Source organism: Hippopotamus amphibius, chromosome 4 (genome assembly GCF_030028045.1).
Source record: "Hippopotamus amphibius kiboko isolate mHipAmp2 chromosome 4, mHipAmp2.hap2, whole genome shotgun sequence".
NCBI lineage: Eukaryota > Metazoa > Chordata > Mammalia > Artiodactyla > Hippopotamidae > Hippopotamus > Hippopotamus amphibius.
This window is the reverse complement of record NC_080189.1, coordinates 123,794,689-123,812,613: the sequence shown is the minus strand read 5'-3', so window position 1 is coordinate 123,812,613 and position 17,925 is coordinate 123,794,689. Positions and strand designations below refer to the sequence as shown.

General features: G+C 50.4%; 2 protein-coding genes across 2 annotated transcripts in view; one reads left to right on the top strand and one right to left on the bottom strand.

Moving 5' to 3' along the window:
• C4H10orf67 (chromosome 4 C10orf67 homolog) overlaps window positions 1-9,062 on the top strand; it is a 111,140-nt gene extending 102,078 nt beyond the window's left edge. The window contains exons 17-19 of the mRNA XM_057732599.1: window positions 3,502-3,566; window positions 3,742-3,842; window positions 8,063-9,062. Of these exons, the coding sequence (XP_057588582.1) occupies window positions 3,502-3,566; window positions 3,742-3,842; window positions 8,063-9,062 (1,166 nt within the window). The remainder of the gene's footprint in view (window positions 1-3,501; window positions 3,567-3,741; window positions 3,843-8,062) is intronic.
• Window positions 9,063-13,951: 4,889 nt separating this feature from the next.
• Window positions 13,952-15,342, bottom strand: PTF1A (pancreas associated transcription factor 1a). Its single transcript, XM_057732598.1, has 2 exons — window positions 14,544-15,342; window positions 13,952-14,154 (listed from the first exon to the last, which is right to left on the bottom strand). Exons 1-2 carry the CDS (start codon window positions 15,340-15,342, stop codon window positions 13,952-13,954), a joined length of 1,002 nt encoding a protein of 333 aa, XP_057588581.1.
• Between the last annotated feature and the right edge of the window lie 2,583 nt (window positions 15,343-17,925).

Sequence of the window (17,925 nt, the reverse complement as noted above, 5' to 3'; positions counted from 1 at the left end):
ACACCAATGATCTCTATTCAGGTCCAGAAAAGAAATTGGCCTCAGAAGAGTGAAAGGAGAGTAAATTTTTCTTTAAAAATTAGATACAGATTATTGCTTCAAAATGCAGGAGGGAATTTTACAAGTGACGGTGCACTGATTAGCTTTCCAATGGACACCCAGTCCTTTATGAATCGCATACTAGCTGTGGTCAACTGTGACCAATGTGGTTTATTACTCTCCCGAAGAGTTGAACTGAGATTACCCATCTAATTTAATTGAGAAATGTTGGGTGAACTTGAACTGTTTCATGGACATGAATGACCAGAGAATTTATTTGATAAGACATTAAAGGCTGAATATGGTAACTCTCTTTGATGGTTTGATACAGTCATTTCTTTAGTTCATTAGCAAGTCTCGTGTAGATTTTTGTTGTTGTTATTCTTCTTCTGGGGATTACATGAGCAGCCGAAATGAAAGAGGGAGAAAAACATTTCTGTACAACATCATTTGAAAAAAATTTAAAACTTACTACTATAGCGGTAAATATTCGTGACAGTTTTTAATGTAGTCTGAAAGTGACATAAGCTTTTAAGTAAAGGAAGCTAACAGTAGTAAAATTGTGGAAAAATTAATAAATCCTCTGTATTTTCATGTGACAGTCCCTAAATTATTTTAAAATATTGTCTTCTGATTTCATTTATTAAGGGGAAAAAAATAGATGTCAGGAAGTTAACATGTTATTCACCAGTATCCTTTGCATTTTCTTGTAAACTGGGCAGTGCGAACTTTTACTGCTGGCATCTCAATAAAACATTTAAGGTAACTTTATCAGTAGCAGAGCACACAAGTTAGCATCAGATGAGAGAGTGCTTTCTCTTCATGTGTCCGCTAACATTTAACATAAGTTTTGCTGTATTCCCAATGACTAGTGCTGAGGTATAATTTGGATGTTTGTATCTTTTTTTAAAATTGTATTTAAGTGTGGTATCTTTTAAACTACTCACAGAAACTCAGAGATGGAAACTCAAGAATAAATTACAAAATCACACCTCATGTTCCTAGTGACTCTTTAAATGGAATTTTTCATTGAAACTTTGTCATTAAAATAGAAAGGCCTTTTGGCTGTGCCCATACAAGCATAATAAATTGTATATGTTTGTGATACTGAATGACTCTTGCCCATATGCTGCGCTGCAAAGCTACATGAATAAGGCATTTACCAAATCAGGCCCACCACATTAAACAGAAAAACAATCTTTATTCATGGTAACTTATCAGTTTCAATTAATCAACCTGAACAATGGAAATTCTGATGTGTTCAAGCAACTTGAAAGCAATAGGTCATCTTGAGGGCAGCCATGTTGTGTCTTTGTGCCTAAGGTTTCAAACAAAGCGACATCTCCAATAAATATACATGCGTATACATACATACATGTGCATATATATACATACCAATGGACGGTCCTCTCTATGCCGGGTCACGCCAGCCAAAATGCATGTGAAGTGTGTATGACTTTTATCATAGCAAATGTAATTGTTTTCTTCCAAGTATTACTTTTTGAGCTCTGCAAGTGTAAACAAAAGGAAAGAAATTTCCATTGGATGACCATCCTTTCAGTTTCTGTGCTGCTATGTGAATAGCATTGTGCAAACCATTCCAATGGTTTTGAAAAGGGGTAACCATTGGTTTGATTTGGTTACACGGTTTAGTAAAGAGCTCCCTCCCACTGCCTTAGGGTCTGTGAAAGGTCTGTGACCTGTTTAGAACTGCCAAGTGAAATGTCATGTCGCCCCTCCCAAATGGGAGTATCTGCATTCATTTGATCAGTATAAAAAATGATTGGGGATGGTGAGATCAGTGCTTTTGAATTGCAATTTATAGCAGTTTACAAAAATGCACATTGTTGGAAAAGAAAACATGGAAGTGTTTCTTTCTAAATTGCATTACCTGTGAAATGTCATTAGTCTTTTAAGGATATTTACATCCTTTTTTTTATTATTATTTAGGAGACTTACTTCAACTTTAAAAAATCAGAATTTTATTATGTGACAATTTAAAAAACTTGTATTTTGGTTCTAGCAGCAGAGTTTAGGAACACAGTTTGTCCGCGTCCTCAGGATAGACATAATGTGTTATCATTTCCACTTATTCATTCTCTAAGATTGTCTTTGCTAATCAGTTGCATTAGTGGAGGACTCACAATTATCTTTCCCAGATTCTAGAGGAGAGTCATTTGCTGGTAAATGCCTTGTCTGCTGATTTCTACTAGGGAATCTGAAACCCCAGGCGTGTTTACTTTTACCAGGTCTCCATTATTCTTTCCATGGTTTACTATTGAAAGTTCTTTGTTGGATGAATACTTTCTAAATCATGTTACCCATCGATTCAGCTGCATGTGTGCACAGTTTCATAAAAAGAAATGTTATTTCTTTTCATTAAATTCATACAAGGGTACGTGACCTTTATCCCCAAAGTTAAAGTCAGCTGCTCAAGTTCATAAGGCTTAATGCATCCACCTGGGTCTCTGGGATCCAGAAGTCTTGAAAGTTCCATTCCTTCACCTTAGTTAGTGGGTAGAATTGGACATTATTTTGAAGCATACTTCTTTTAGTAAGAAAAGTTACCTTGGGAAAAGGGCCTAAGAACTTCCCTGACTGTTACTGGACAGGAGAAAGAGGGGCCCTGCTTCAGAGAAGACTTGACCCAGATACACTCCCTAGCACTCCACTTTGAACCTCCCGACCATTGAAAGCTGAGCTTGTCACGTTTTTATCTTTGTTCATGTTAAGCCTTGGAATGACAGCCTGGCTCTGTGTCCCCCTCTTCCACGGCCCCGGCTGTGAGTGTCCACATTGACACCTACCGGTGACCGCAGGCTGCAAGTCTTTGTTGCCTTCTCCACGCTCCTGGCTTTCACTGGGATCAGCTCAGGGCCTTTGTTCCCCTTCAAAGCTGGAACATCACATCCCATGTTGTGGCTTTCCTGTCTCAGACCCCCAACGCTTTCCTCACAATTTACACACCAGGTAAATGTCCCTCCCTACAGGGCAGAGAGCTCAGCCTGGGGTGGGGGGCGGGGAGGGCAAAACCTCCCCATCCCCCAACTTCAGAGCCTCCACCAAGTTGATTTTCTTTCTCCCTCATTCACAATTTTCTGTTTCATAAGCAGGAAAGATGGAAAACGCAGATGGAAATGTAAACCTTAGTCAGATGCTTGGACCCAAACACAGGACAACCCCCGCCTTGTTTTATTCTCTTGCAACAGCACCTAATCCTAGGGAGGTGACTCTCAGAAAAGGGTCATTTACTGGCCTTGGTCACAGGCACATAAGACCATTTCTCCAGTCTGGGGCAGCAGGGAAACTACCTCAGGGGGAAACTACCTCAGGGCAAAACTTGAGGGGCACACGCTATTTTGAAAGCCAAGGAGGGAAAGAGCTTTGGGTGAGGAGTGGGCAGTGGTTTATGTACAGTAAGTAAAACAAATTTCACATCTCTTTGTCTCTCCGTATGTTTAGCGAGGTTGTCAGAAACCCTGGAAGAAGAGCCTTTGGAGAAGCAGTCGATGCCCCGGAACACCCCAGTGAAAGATACGGATGCTCCTGAGTAGCGGCACAGGACACTGGGCTGCGCAGAGCGGGGACCCCCGCCCTCCACCCCAGGAAGAGGGCCCTCACCATCCTGGCGTAAGCCCTGCCTCCCTGACAAGGGACAACTATCTCCAAGGCGTTTCTAACATAACTGTTCCGTCTCTCCAGATATCGTACCCTCAGTCGAGCACCGCGCTTGAAGAGAATGCCAAGTGCGCGCGCTCTGCGCACCTTTCCAAGCCCTTACGGAAACCGCTCGCTGGTGCTTGGTGAGCGGGGCGCACAGACCTTGAGCCGCCGCTAAATCCATCCAGGCGCCCCTTGGCTCAGCGAGGTGCTCCCAGCGCCTTAGGGCGGGAAGGAACGAACTTCAATTAAAATTATAAAGTTTGAGGCACTAACCCTGTGTCATTCTCTCTCTGACCCACCTGGTTTCTCTGTAAGATGAAGTCAAACTGATTTGCTGGCTCCTCGCCCGCCAACTGATCCCATAAAGGCCAACCAGAAAACCTCGAAGGGGTTTTTTAATTTCCTTTAAGGAGGTCCACTCTTACATAGGCACGGGGCTCCTAGACCTATCTTAAACGCCGTTAACAGTTCTTTAGTAGGTGTGGAAATTCTTTGGAGTTGTGATTCCCGGCCGGTACCAAGATGAAGATTCACGCACCTATTCTTTCCGGAATGTCAGGTACCATTTCCTGAAAGACCGGTTTGCTTTCTTTCGTGCGTAATGGTCAATTCAGTCCTTTCTGTTTCCTTGACTACAAGTCAGGCCCAGTCTGCAGCCCAGTTTCAAGATCGTAGGCTCTGGATTACAGATTTCTAAAGCTGTTTATTAAATCTCAAGAAATATATTTGTGGTAGCTGTCACAAAAAGCTGATATACTCTGGTGCAAAAGAAAGCTACAGAGGCGATTTATTTGTGCGTAAAAGGCACTGGATTTAATTGGAGAGACGTGTTATTTTCAACGCGAGTACATGGGGTGGCATAGCGCGGTGGAGCATTATTCGAGCTTCATCTACTATGCACTATATGCCACCGTCTCCAAAGGAGTGTTGCCCTAGAAACTTGTTTTAACTCTGCTGCTATATATCAACACCTTGTTTTAGCAGTCCTTGGCTGAATTACAGTTACACAGTTTGGCGCTTCTTTCAAATTTCCTCCCATCAGTTTGGCTAAAGAAAGGAATTTTTCTCCTTTAGAAATGAATTGGCTTAATTAGTAAGTAGATTAATGGCAATTGCTGGTGAGTTGGTTTCCAGCAGAGTTTCACCAGAGAGGGTTAATCGGAGTCAGGTCTGGAATCTTTCCCAGAACTGGCTGCCAGCCATTTCCACCAACCAATCAACCCTACAAGAAACGGAGGAAATGAAATAGAATTTATATTCTCTGTGCTATTATCCTAGACAGAAATTCCTTGGAAGCAGCCTGCTGGTTGGGTGTAGAATAGACTGTTTCATTTCAGAATTTTCACAGAAACCTGGAAAGGTTTCACCTTTATGATTTATTTGGGTACCAAAGTGGAATTTCAAGTGGCACAATGAGTGTCTCCACAGAACACTGAGGGCGCATTGGAAATGCCTGAGGCTCTTAGTCAATTTCAGTGCACAAACCTCCTAAGTCCCACCCTCAATCTTATCTACTAGAAGCCTTTACAAAGTTTAGTTATATGTTTTCCAGCCTTTTCACTTATTTTTTCCATAGTGATAAAAATGCATTCATAGTTTAACTTGCAGCTGCATCACTCTTGCAAAAAAAAAAAAAAAATCCCTGCTGAGAAATGCATATAATAGGAAAAACAGATCGGCTGGACAGCAGTGTAATTAATGCCAGAAAGGGCTGAGGCCGGTTTCATAGTTTGTCTTTTGAGGATATCAAGACGAGACCTGGTGAAAAATGACGCATGCTTTAGCATTTCAGAAAGCTGGCAACTGGCAGCGCTTTTCCTTTTTTTTCTTTGACTTTCTGCCTCAGAACAAAGAGGTCGGCACAACTAGCTAGGTTGTAATGAGTTCTATGTCCCTAGCACATTAAGTGCATCATGGAAACATATTGTATCGAAATAGTTTGGAGGAGAATACCGGGGATGAAAGAGAATGGGTGCTTTGATCAGCTCCCTGGGGTCCTGAGCACGCACAGACTGACTTGCAAGGCGTTATTCAGCTCCAGCTAGACACACTTACAACACCATTCAAAGAAATTTGCATATCTGTAATTTATCACATTGGTCCAGAACATTTTTGCAAGGTAAATAAAAGTTGGCTGAATAAAAAAAAAAAATCAATCATCGCAGATATAGTGGAAGCTGTGAAGCCCGTCTCCATTAAAAACGTAAATAAATATGTCCATAAAACATGACAACTTAGAGGCTGACTTTATCATAAAATGTCCTTAGAGCAACAGGTTATGCTCTGACAAAGATGAGAGTGGCTGCAGTCTCTTTGCACTTCTACTTAAAGGGGAGCATATTTACAGCTTCCCACTGGAATAAAGGCAGAAAGTTGAATAGAGTGTGTGTGGCTATAAGCACCCTGTGACATGCGGAGAAAAATTAGTACACACTTTGAGGAGATGTAAGATGGCTCAATCTCCTTGGTGTCTGCAAATGCTAAGGTTAAATCTCATTTCTTCTCCTGTTGATTTCATTGCCAAGCCCTGGTTGCTGCATTTAGAAGCTCTAGAGGATGAAATGTCCTGACATCCGGTCAACAGGAAAACTTGCTTTGGAATGCCCCATGAGAACAAGTGAAAATTTAACAGGCAGGCATTGTTCTGAGTTTTTAAACAACTCAGTTAAACAGCAAACAAGAATCTTCAACTTGACCTTGAAAAAGCCTGTGTGCCTGCAGATAATCTATCAGACAACTCTGGATGACAATGATATATTTCAAAGTATTGTCAGATGAAAAGATTGATAAATTTGTTGCTGCAAACGGAGAACTTTGGAAGCAGGCAACAGGCAATTTAGTGCACTCCCTCTGCCGCCTCCTCCTCTGTCCTTGCCGCCCCATCTCCACCCCTCCACCCCCGGCCTTGGGGCCAGCTCTGTGGAAGAGGGCCAGTAAATCAGCACTGTAATATTTCTTAAGGGGCACAGAAAAGCTGTGAACAGTACTTCTCATATTAAACGCAATATTTCTTTGCTTTCGCGGGGAACAAAAGTCATAGCAAGACGTCTTTATGGCTAATTCAGTCAAAGGCACATCTCAGTTCCCCCCGCAGAAAGGTCAGTGTCGTTGTGTTTGGTCCACCGAGGGGGTGTTTTCACGCTGAAAACTGAGCCAGCTGTCCTTGTCATACCCTCGCCATTGGGGAGCACGCACTAGCCATGGTTATTAGGCACATTCTACACCTGCAAAAATACCGATTTCCAAGACTTTTCAAGGACCCCCCCCCCCCCCCAGTTCTCATGCCCCCTCCTCTTTCGTCTACTAAACGTTGACAACACAATTCAAGCGCTGGATGAAAGCACTGCACGCAAGAGCAAGGCTGGGGAGGGACAGCTCAGCCAGCCTCTAGTGTCTATTGAGCAGTCATCAAAGAAATGAGGCGTCAAGGATATTTTCAAAAGTATGGGAAAACTTCCAGATAATTGCCTAGAGGCGTCTCACATTTGTTATTCTCACACATGCTAACTGCTGAACCCCAATATTTAGACTTAGGCACCAGTATTAGATGTGTTGGGGGGGGGGCGGTGCAGCCAGCCGGCAATCCTTCATTGAGAAGTGGGTCTTTTACACATTTCACTTGTAGTTAGCATGTCACTGACCAAGGTCGGGAGATAATTTTTTTTTCCAGAATTGCCCCAATTCAAGTTCACATCTCTCTTTGAAAATCCAAATGCCAACACACTGTTGCTATCCATTTCACGACCCTTGCCCAACTGGATTTCATAATAAAACTCCTAGAAACATCCACTAGCTAGCCTTCTCACAGGAATCCAATTCCAAAGGCTTGAACACGAAAGGTAGGTGACTACCTAGCTGTTTGGGGGATATTCTGTGGCCCAAACAAGAAAGGAGCTAGAGTGGATCCCGTGCAATCGCTGGAAAGAAATCGTAAAACTAGACATAATTGAGGAAAATTCACTTTAAGGGTTAGAATGTCCCAGGTGCCAGTTCCTCTGAGACAGGAGTGTGAAGGAAACTAGCTTTCTCTAGGAGCCCTTCGGGGTGGGGATGGGGGGCTAAAGATTCCTTTCTGGCTGCAGGGGTGGGGGGTGGGGGGGCACGAGGAGGAGAAAAGGGAGGATTTAATGAGCCCGCGGTGTGTCCCTAATCCGGATCTTTGTCTAGTCCTTGCACTCGGATTGCAAGGAGATGCATAAGTCCCCAGAGTGGCCAAGTGCAGGAGTGCCCCGGACGCCTTGCTTTCCCGGGACAAAGGCAGGGGTGAGGCACACCGCGCGCCACAAGAGGCAGGGAAGGGGTACCTCTCACTAGTAGGGAACCCTAAATTCTTCCCTGACATCTGGGGGCCTCCACACAGCAGGCCACCCTCAAGCAAAGCGCCGGCGCCCCTCCAAAGCGAAGTCAGCGCAACAGCTTGTTTGGAAAAGGTGCCGATCCCCCAAGTAAAGCGTTGGCGTGAAGCTGCGGGGACCTGCGGAGGGCCCAGACCGCCCCGCGGAGCGAGGATAGATGCCGAGGGCCCCCGAAAGCAGGGGCGGGCTAGAGACCTGCGCCCCGCCACTGCCCCTGCTGGCGCTGGCGCCTCAGCCCGGAGGCAGAACCAGCTCGCTGCAGCCTGCGCCCTGGGCCACAGGGCCCTCTGCAGGCGGCCGCCCGAGGGCTTCCCGCCTGCCCAGGGGTCGCTGTTACCCCCGGTCTCCCCAGAGGAAGCCTTGGGTCCCATCTCCTGCCCTCCTTCAGGCCGTTCGGCCCCCTCTCTGCTCGCCGCTTCCTGGAGCCCCTCTTGGAGACTTCCATGCGCAAAGATAGCAGGACCGCGGAGAGCCCGGAGCCCGGCAGCCACTTCCAGCCTCGAGGGAAGACAGACAGCCCCGGAGCCCCGACTGCCCCGCGAGCAGGGGCTAGGCGTGCCTCGGGAGATGCTGGTCCGACTCCACCCCGGCTCTCCGGAACCCTGGGAACGCCGAGCGGCGGGCGGGGCGCATGCGCGCCTCCGGTCAGGGTTCCCTCCCCAGCCCACCGAGTTTGGGGAAAGTTTGGCGAGGTTTGCCTTGGCAGCAGCGGACGTCCCAAAGGCCGAGCTGCCCTGGGGATGCGGCCAGGAGGCCCCCGGAGTCCCGGGAGCCGGCTCGGCGGGGGCCCGAGGGCTGAAAGGCGGCAGAAGGTGGGGAAAAGGAGGGCTTTTGTGTGTGGCACAGGAGAGTCACTTGCGCACAAACGCAGAAGCGCGCTCCGCCGTCGCCTCAGCCTCCGCCGCTGCACCTCCGCCTCCAAGGCGCTTCATTACAGCCGAGCCCTTCCCCCGCCTCCCCCCGGCCCCGGCCTTTGTTCGGCTTGAAAGTAATGCTGTGAATTAAAAGAAATGACAATATTTTCTATCTGCTTGAAAGTCCAAGAGAAGAGCCCTTGAGCTTGGCAAAAATCAGGCAAATCATTCATCATGCCACCCCGCACCTGTGGTCTTGGCATTGAAAACCCTCCAGACCTATTCCTATTAAACTTAATTATTCCCCCAAAGCACACAATGGTTGAAATGGAGCAGGTTGGAGTCTGTTTATTGGTGGTAAATGTTTTTCTGAAGATCTTCTGAATCTCATTGTTAGCTCGTTGTTTGAGGCTGCCCTCTTTCTTTCAGACTAGAGTAGCCTTGGACTTTTCAATTTTCAATCGTAACATCTGCTTAATCGTACGGATCAAAATATGGAGACACAAAACATATGTAATGGTTGATTTGTTAAGTCCTGGTAATGAGTTATTAACAAGGGAAAACAATAGGCCAGGATGGTGAGAGCCTTATGGTAACAGAGTCACTTTATGTAACGCCTGACGTTTCCCTTCTTGATAAATGGAACTAAGGTCTGAGCGCCAGGTGATAGCAAGAAAATCAATGTCTTTAGGGGCCAGCACGGAGACTTTTTTCTATGTGAAAAATTAGGAGACATAAAATTTAATTGGCTGATCAGGAGGGGGGGAAACAGTGGTCTTAAGTTTAATTGCCAGTAGGCTTAGCAAGGGAGACAAAACAAGATTTGGGCCTGTTTGTTTGCTGCACCCCAGCCTCAAGTCCAAGTGTATCATTGAAAATGTGTTTTATTATAACACATGTCATGCTTTACAGTTCCCATATTGTGTAAAGACAATAGTTAATGGTACATTAAAGACAGGCAAACCATGCCAACACGTCTTGGAGACATTGTAAGGGCCTCTCTCTTTGCTTGTTTTAGGCAGCTGCAGCCCAGGACCCAGAAGCACAAAAAGAACAAGTTTGAAATACCAGGTGCACCCTAGAGAACCACGACAGGGATTGATATGTTATAGCCCAGGACATGAACCTAGCAATAAAGATATCATTGCGATTGTCTGCGGCTTCCACGGCCTGTAAAGCCGGGAGGCCCTGAGCAGCCTGCATTCTGGCAGCCCCGTCTCACTCCCTGGGTTTCCCCATCTCCCTGGGCCAAATCCGAACACCTGTTGGCCAGACCCCACATCCTGTCGTGGGAATCGCTTCCTACCAGTGGTTCCAGATCTCAAAAATGCAATTGGTTGTGGAATTATTTAGGACCATTCCCACAGGCTGCAGAAGGCTTTGGAAGGCAGTAGGAGGGGAGGGTGAGGGAGAGAGGGAGGGCGAGGGAGAGAGGGAGGGCGCGGGCTCTTCCCAGAGAGGTTGGCCAGGGAGTGCTCAACTGGTGTTTGTTCAACCCCGCAGCTGGTACTCGGTGCCACCGCAAAGGCCCATTAATGGAAATGGGATGAGTTTATGGATTTAAGAGGCTTCACACCCTCTCCACGGAGGGGGCATTAATCCTGATCCCGGCAGATGAGCAGTCCTGGGAATCACCCGCGGCCGATTTCACAGGGGTTCCAACAAGGTCCTTTATGCGCGCTGCTCCCAGCCTGGGGTGGGAAGCTCATTCTCTTTCCCACCTACTTTTTTCTGCCTTACAGGATCGATGGGCTCCAGAATTCAACTTTTTATGAGGGCTTTTAATTAATCCTTGGTGTGCCCTCCCTAGCAAGGAAGAGGCTCCACAAGGGGCTCCATCCCAGAAGCCACCCAGCTCAGGATAGGGAAATGGGCTCCCTTCTTCTTGTCTCTGTCCTCCTCCCCCCTCAGGGGCCACCCCACCTCACCTCACCTCAGACACGAGAATCCCCTGATGAAAAAACAAAGCAAAGAGGTGTGGTGCCTTGGTTCCCAGCCTCTGAAAATAGAAAGCTGCCCTTTTGTGATATGTAATATCTTTTAGGGCAACAATGAGAGGACCGTAACCCCAACGCCCACCAGAAATGTAGGGGAGAGAGAAGGATTGGGAGAACAGGTTTTTATTGGCTAGAGCTATAGACACTCTGACACCAAGGCAGAATGGTCCAGCAACCTGGGATGGAGACCCGAAGAATGGGCTGGAATTGAGGATGTGTATTTGGTGGGAGGGGGTAAGGTGTGGGGAGAAGGGAGGCCCCCCACCCAAACTCTCTTCTTTGGCTTTACCAAACCCTCCCCTATACCCCATCCCCCCATGACTGTTTGCCACGGAGCCTGGACCACTGGGTAATGATTTCGTCAGTTAGCCAGTAGAGATTAGAAAATGCATCCCGTTCTGGGTTTGCAGCTTCTTTATGATGCTAAATGGACGAGGGCAGCCAGGGAGGACTTTAAACTCCTTCTTCTAGTAGTCCCAGGCTGGGTTTCAGAAGGGCAGGGCTCAGCAAAGAGTTTCCACATCCATCGAGAAGTTTGGCTTCCTGGATTATTTTTATAAGCATTTTTAAGTTGGAAGAAAAGTGTAGACTGAGAAGGACTGCTGAATACCTGTCACTCAAACTGCCTCCACACTGCTCTTCCAGTGCCAGGCTGTATCTACTGGCCAGAGATGCCCCAGGCCAGAGGCTCTCCAGCCCGGCTCTGCCACAGGGAGAGCCGCTCCTGCATGGAGCAAAGCGCAGCTCAGCCTCTCCAATGCCAAAGGAGACTCTGAAATGATACGGTTGTTCTGCTTTTACTGCCACATTTTTTTTTTTTTTAAGAATTGCAACACTAGAATGAATGGATTATGAGTTAATAAAAAGAAGCTGTCAGTCTCTTTGAAGGTTGTGTTTAAAGGGACTTGCCAAGTCAGGACAGAAGAGTGACAAGATAGAGACCCTGGTGTTTTACATGCTCAGCCCGGCTCTTCCGCTTCATCTGCACCGCACTAAAGGATGTCGTTGAAGCATTGAATCACAAAAAAGTGGCACGCAAAATAAAAGGTGGCACATCACAATGATGGCAGTGTTTTAACGGCGGAGTGCCACATTCCCTAATCCAATTGAAACGCAGGTCTACACAGCCGAAGAAAACGGTACAATACTTACATAACTTATAATTACACTGAAGTCTGCCTACCATTTGACTTTCTAATGAGTGTAATGAGATTACATGCCTGATAGAAGCACTTGTGCAAAAGCAACTTTCGTGTTTAATGAGGCCCTAATACAGGACAAAATCGAATTATTTTCTCTCGTTCCCAAATTCTGCCTCCAGCGTGAAATCCCCATCTTTTAGCGGGAGGGATGGAAAGGCTGCAGAGGCTGGAAGGGGTGCGAGGGTCCACGGCCAAGGGCCTCCTGGGAGCTTCGCGACCCAGAATCTCGCGCGTCTGGCCAGGCCGCGCTGCGGGTCGGGCTCGCGGCCTCGCTTTAATTGCTCTTGGATGACGTCCATGGCACCCGCGGCGCGCGGGGAACCCCTTGGTGGGTCTGAAACTAGGTTAAAGCAATTAGCATGCTGCCGACATATTGTCCTTCGGCAGGGCGGTGGGTACCGGGGGAGATGAGCGATCGTACCTTGGCTGACCAGGCCGCTGCCGGGCGAGGAGCCGCACCGCGCTTCCGAGGGCCGGCCGGGCACTGGGACTGTGGATCCGCCAGCAAGTGCGCGCCGGACGCGCAAGGCCGCACTTCGCGCCTCTCCCTCCGCGCCCGCGCCGTTCGACCGCGCGCAGGGCCCCGCATTCAGAGCGGCGCGCCCTGACTCCCGCCTGCAACCCAGGGCACCCAGAGGGCCAGGGAGGCGCCGGTAGCCACGGCGGAGACTAGCCCGAGCCCCAGCTTCATGGGCTCTCCCGGCCGCGCCCTTGCGCCTCTCCTCTTCGCTAGGGGGCGGCCCTGCACTCTCCGCCCGAGCCTCGCCTTCTCCCCAGGCTGCTTGCCTAAAAGGACCAGATTCTGGAGACAAAACAGAATCAATTCCAGAAATAACCCAGTTGCAAAAGTGGCAGAGGGCGTTCTCCTTCTTGCCTTACCCAAAAGACCCTGGGCTTTGTTGGGAAGCATCCGAGGGGGTCTCCGGCCTCAGCATGGTCGCCTTCCTCAACTCCTTTGAGAGGAGTACATCTGAGTTCCACGTACCTGATGCTGTAACTGCAGAAGGGATGGGTCACAGGGCAGCTCAACAGCAACCCTTTCTCCCCAGCCCATGGAAGCAGAAAGGCCCCTTCCCTTGGCTAGCCCAGAAACTAGCCCCCTGTTGCCACCAGAGACAGCATTCACTTTAGACACGATGATTACGTAGGGTGCCAGTGACCTTCGGTAAGTCAAACATCGTCTTGACTTACCATCAATACGTCTCCCATCCTTAGCTTTCCCGTCTGAAAAATGAAAATAATGAATACTCCATGACCTATTTGCTTCATAGGGTGTTTGGAGGGTTGGCTAAAAATACAGGCGAAAGTTACTATTCAGGGCACTCCAAGAGAAATGAGGCCTAACCCTCTAAACCCACTCCCTTTCAGCTAAATCTAAAAGGTGGCTTTTACTGTATAGCTACGTTTTGAGTCGTTGGTTCCGTTATTTCTTTTACAAAGTAGGTTAATTCACCTTTAATTTCAAGATACAGCTACACCCCCATCAAGTATTAAACAAATAACTTTTATTAACATTGCTTAGAAAGAAACCATATCTGGCAATAAATTAGCATGAAGTTTTCTGGCCAGAGTTCTTCCAGCAACGCAGAGTTCTGCCAAAGGTGCTGGGGGGAATCATAGGCTATTGCATATTTTTAGAAAATCAGGATAAATTATATAAATTACATATTTAAAAAGAGATCCTCTATTTCATTAACTCAACAGGATAATAAATAGATAAATAACAAACAGTTGATTGCCATTAGAAAAATGTGATTCTTAAATTACATTTACATTATAGATATTTACATGTACAATATGCACAGAGACATAATCAGATCCTCAGACAGGTCTGGGACTTCTCAGGGCACAAACTCAAAGGGCGGTTCGTTTTCTATGTTGTTGAAGGAAGACTTGCTGTTGAGTTTTCTGGGGTCCTCTGGGGTCCACACTTTGGCTGTTCGGATAATATTTTGTTCTTTGAGTTGTTTTTCATCAGTCCAAGAGAGAGAGTGTCCTGCAAGGGGAGGGAGGCCATAATCCGGGTCGCTGGGGGAGGGGGACCCTGAGGGGTGAGAAGAGAAAACAGACTGTGAACGTCCAACTCTGTTCCCAGCGGTGCCCTCTGGTCCTTTAGGATCCCCTCCTGCGCGCCTGGACAGACAGGCGTCTTAGGTTACATTAGAACGACCCTAGTCCTCCACCCTTCAAGCCCCAGCGCCCCCACCCCGCAAGCCCAGAAGTTGCAAGTCTGTCGGGGACGCGCACCCTCCGAGCTGCGGTCAAAGTGGCGGAATAAAACTCAGAAACGCCAGCTCGCGCTCAAGGCGGCCGGTGCCCACGGCCATCCGTCTGTCCATCCGTCAGTCGGCTGGTCAGTCTGTGCACCTAGCCCCTCCGGGACCTTCCCGTGCCCGTCCCCGTCTCCCCGAGCTGGGGGGCGGACGCACTTACGGGTGCCACGATGGCAAATGATGACTTTCTGAACCTGGCTGCCCGGGCTGTCCCCGCCAAGGCGCCCACCGCCGCCCGGTCCCCCGCCCCCGCCCGCGCCGCCGCCGCGCAGGGGCAGGTCGGCCTGTACGAGCTCGCTGAGGAAGTTGATGTAGCCGATGGCCAGGCGCAGCGTGTCCACCTTGGAAAGGCGCTTCTCGTAGGGCAGCGTGGGGATGTGCGAGCGCAGCCCCTCGAAGGCGTCGTTGATGGACTGCATGCGCCGCCGCTCGCGCACGTTGGCCGCCTGCCGCAGCTGTTGCAGCTCCGCCTCGGAGCGCACACGCCGCCGCCGCCGCGCCGCCGCCGCCGCCGCCGCCGCCGCCGCCCCGCTCAAGCCGCGCAGCCGCGCTCCGGGGGAGAGCACGGCCGCCCCGGCGCACGGGTAGGCGAGGCACGAGGGCGGCGAGCCGGGCGAGTAGGGGAAGCCGCCGGGGGGCGCCCCCGTCTCGCAGCAGTAGCCGCCGCCGCCGCCGCCATCCCCCGGCTCGCCGGGTCCCCCCGAGGGCGGCGGGGCGAGCGCGTGCGGAGCCACGGAGGGCGCGGGCTGCAGCAACAGGCACGCCCCGTCGCGGTAGCAGTACTCGTGCAGCTGGTGGCTGAGGAACTCCACCTCGACCTGCTCTTCGGCCAGCAGCTCATCGCCGTCCTCCAGAGGGTCCCGAGAGGACTGGTCGGTGAAGAAGTCCTCTTCGTCAAAGTAAGGAGACGGGAAGGCGTCCAGGCCCCCGGGGAAGTGCTCCAGCAGCACCGCGTCCATGCTCTGCGCCGCCGAGGGCCCGGGGACTGCTGGCCTGGGGTGGGGGTGTTCTCTAGAAGTTTGCCGCTGCAGTTCGGGCTTGTCTGGCAGCCCCCACCCTCCCGGTCCGGCGCGGGAGGCGGCGAGGACGGCCCGCCCGCTTCCCGTCCCCGGCCTCCCTGGAGTGACCGCGGCCGCTGCGCCCTGTCCCGCGCCCGCGCTGCGCTGGGGAGGGCTGTGCCGACAGGCTGGAGCTGAGGGCCGGCACGCGAGGATTCTTATAACTACATCCACAGGCGCGTGCCAGGGACCCGCGGCGCCAGCCAATCACCGAGTGCGGGGTGCCAGCGGGGAGGGGGCCGGGAGGCCCGCGGCGGCGCGGGGCCGGGGGAGGCTTTCCTCCGGGTGGGAGCTCCTGGGGCGAAGGAGAGGCGGGGCCTGCGCGGCCCAAGGCTCCTCTCGCCCCTCCCCGCCTGCTCCGCGAGCGCGTACCTGCCCGGCGCGCGGCTCCGGGGGCACCTGAGGCCCCTGGTGCCCGGCGCCCGCCCGCGAGCGCTGCTCAGAGCCGGGCCCTTCCGCCCCTTGACTGGGGTAGCGGCGCGCGGTGTCTCCACTCAGCCACAAAAGGTCCTAGGGGGGCGCGTTCCCGGCCCAGACGGCTGCAGCGGATCGCGAGCTGGGCTCGCTGCGCCTCGGGGGTCGGCGCAGAAACTGCCGGCAGCCTGGGCAGTCCGGGCGGTGCGTTTCTCCACCCCCACCCGCGCGCGCGGGCCTCCGGACTGGGTTCCATTCCGGACTTCTGTCTCGTCGCCGGACCTTTCCAGACTCTGGCCCAGTCTGCACAGCGTGCGCCGCTGGGATTGGAAGCTGATGCGGCACAGCTCCTAGGGCGTTCCAGGCGCGGCGCGGGGTCGAGGGGCGCGCGCCTGAGGGGCGCTGCTCCGCATCCTGACTCCGGTGTCCCGTGCTCCGCGGCGGGCCTCGCTGCCCTCCCTTTCCCCGCCCGGAGACAGAAATGGAGACGCCGGAGGGGCCGCCTTGGAGAGAGGCTTAGCGGGGCATGTTTCTTCTGAGAGCAAATCGAGACCCTAGGGGTCCGGGGCAATAAAACCGGATACAAAAGGAGTCAATTGAATCTTCTGCTCTGGAGCAGTCCGGAGGGAGGGCAGGGAAGTTAAAGGGCAGAATGTGAACCGTTTCCAAAGCTAGAGTCTCTCACCTTTCCGACTGGCCACCGGGACCATCCCTGAATGATTTTTTTCCTTTCCGACCTTAAAAAAAATTTTTTTTTTTAAACCAAACACAAAACATTTGTGCTCTGGCCCATGACACAATCTATCACAGGCTGCGATGCAACATGAATTGCTCAGTCGAAAGGTAACAAAGAAACACTTTCAAGGTCGAGGGAATTCTGTTAAAAGCCAAGCTCTAGAGAGTTCAGAAGTGCAGCCGACCGCGCGTGTTCTCTCAACAGAAGACTGAGAGTCACCGCCTTCCTGGGTCAGCCACTTCCTTTTTCAGACACTTGTCCCACCAGAGGCTTCTAGTGGGTGTTTAGACCCCTCTCAAAAGCCAAGTGCGTGTCTCTTAGAACAGCGATTTTAACATGCTTCTTGATTTTAGACAGTACATTGTATTTAACTGAATTCTGAGACCAAAAAATTAAGGGCAAAAGATATATAAGAAGACCAGAGATTACCGTATCTTGAACTGCCAAGGACACCAGAGCATTTTAACCCAAAGACTTACTGTTTTTCAGCAAGTTCTTTCCTGTGTTAGCTCAGGCCCCTTCCTAGGGGGGTGATTAACTTAAAATGATGCAAATGTGGAGTTTCCCTGTGTCCATGCCTGGGCTGCAGTTTCCTTTATTTAATCTTTCTCACCTCAGAGAGAGGGAAGCTGTTTGTGGGGGAGAAGGTCAAGACTAGGGATCTAGCCAGCTGCTGGTGGGGACCCAAGTCTCTTTATATTTTAAAGGCCCTCCTCCCCTCCCCTCACCTGGTTAGATTAAAACCCAGTCAGGACATGCCCTTGGATCAATCCGAGGACATGGAGGAGTAACAAATGACCAGACTTCAAAGCCTTATCCAAAATATTGATAACCATTCAGTGGAGGAAAGACTGGGATTCCAGCCTACAAAGGCTCTCTTCAAGAGGCGGAGAGGCCTTCTCTGATAGATCTAGGAGGGGCCTTCTCTGGTAGGTCTAGATGGCTCTTGAGAGGATATTTGTGTCATGGATATGGGGGTGGGAGGCAGGGGGAGAAGCTGGGAGACATGGGAGTTGGTAAGTGTGTATTTGGGGATATTTTTACCCAGTGTGATTTCAACAATCAGGGTCCACAGAAAATCATCTATATGCTTGATGAGTTTGTGGAAGAGTTCAGAACTTTACCTTGGACACCCAAGGGAGCTACAGGGAAGTCCAGGGCTGGTGGTGAAACCTTACTGTCCTGTGAAGCTGAGCAGAGCTAGCGTGGATGTTCTGGGCAGCTCCTGGGGCTGCATGGATGAGCCTGGGGTAGGAGGAAAAGAAAAGATAGTCACTTGTTCCAGACAGAACCCTCCTCGTCCTCTCCCTCCCCGCCCCCACCGCTTTTTCCCT

Coding starts and splice junctions, on each gene's coding strand:
- PTF1A (XM_057732598.1), bottom strand. CDS start 15,342: ATGGACGCGGTGCTGCTGGAGCACTTCCCCGGGGGCCTGGACGCCTTC. Junction 14,155..14,543: donor CATTTGCCATCGTGGCACCC/GTAAGTGCGTCC, acceptor CTCACCCCTCAG/GGTCCCCCTCCCCCAGCGAC.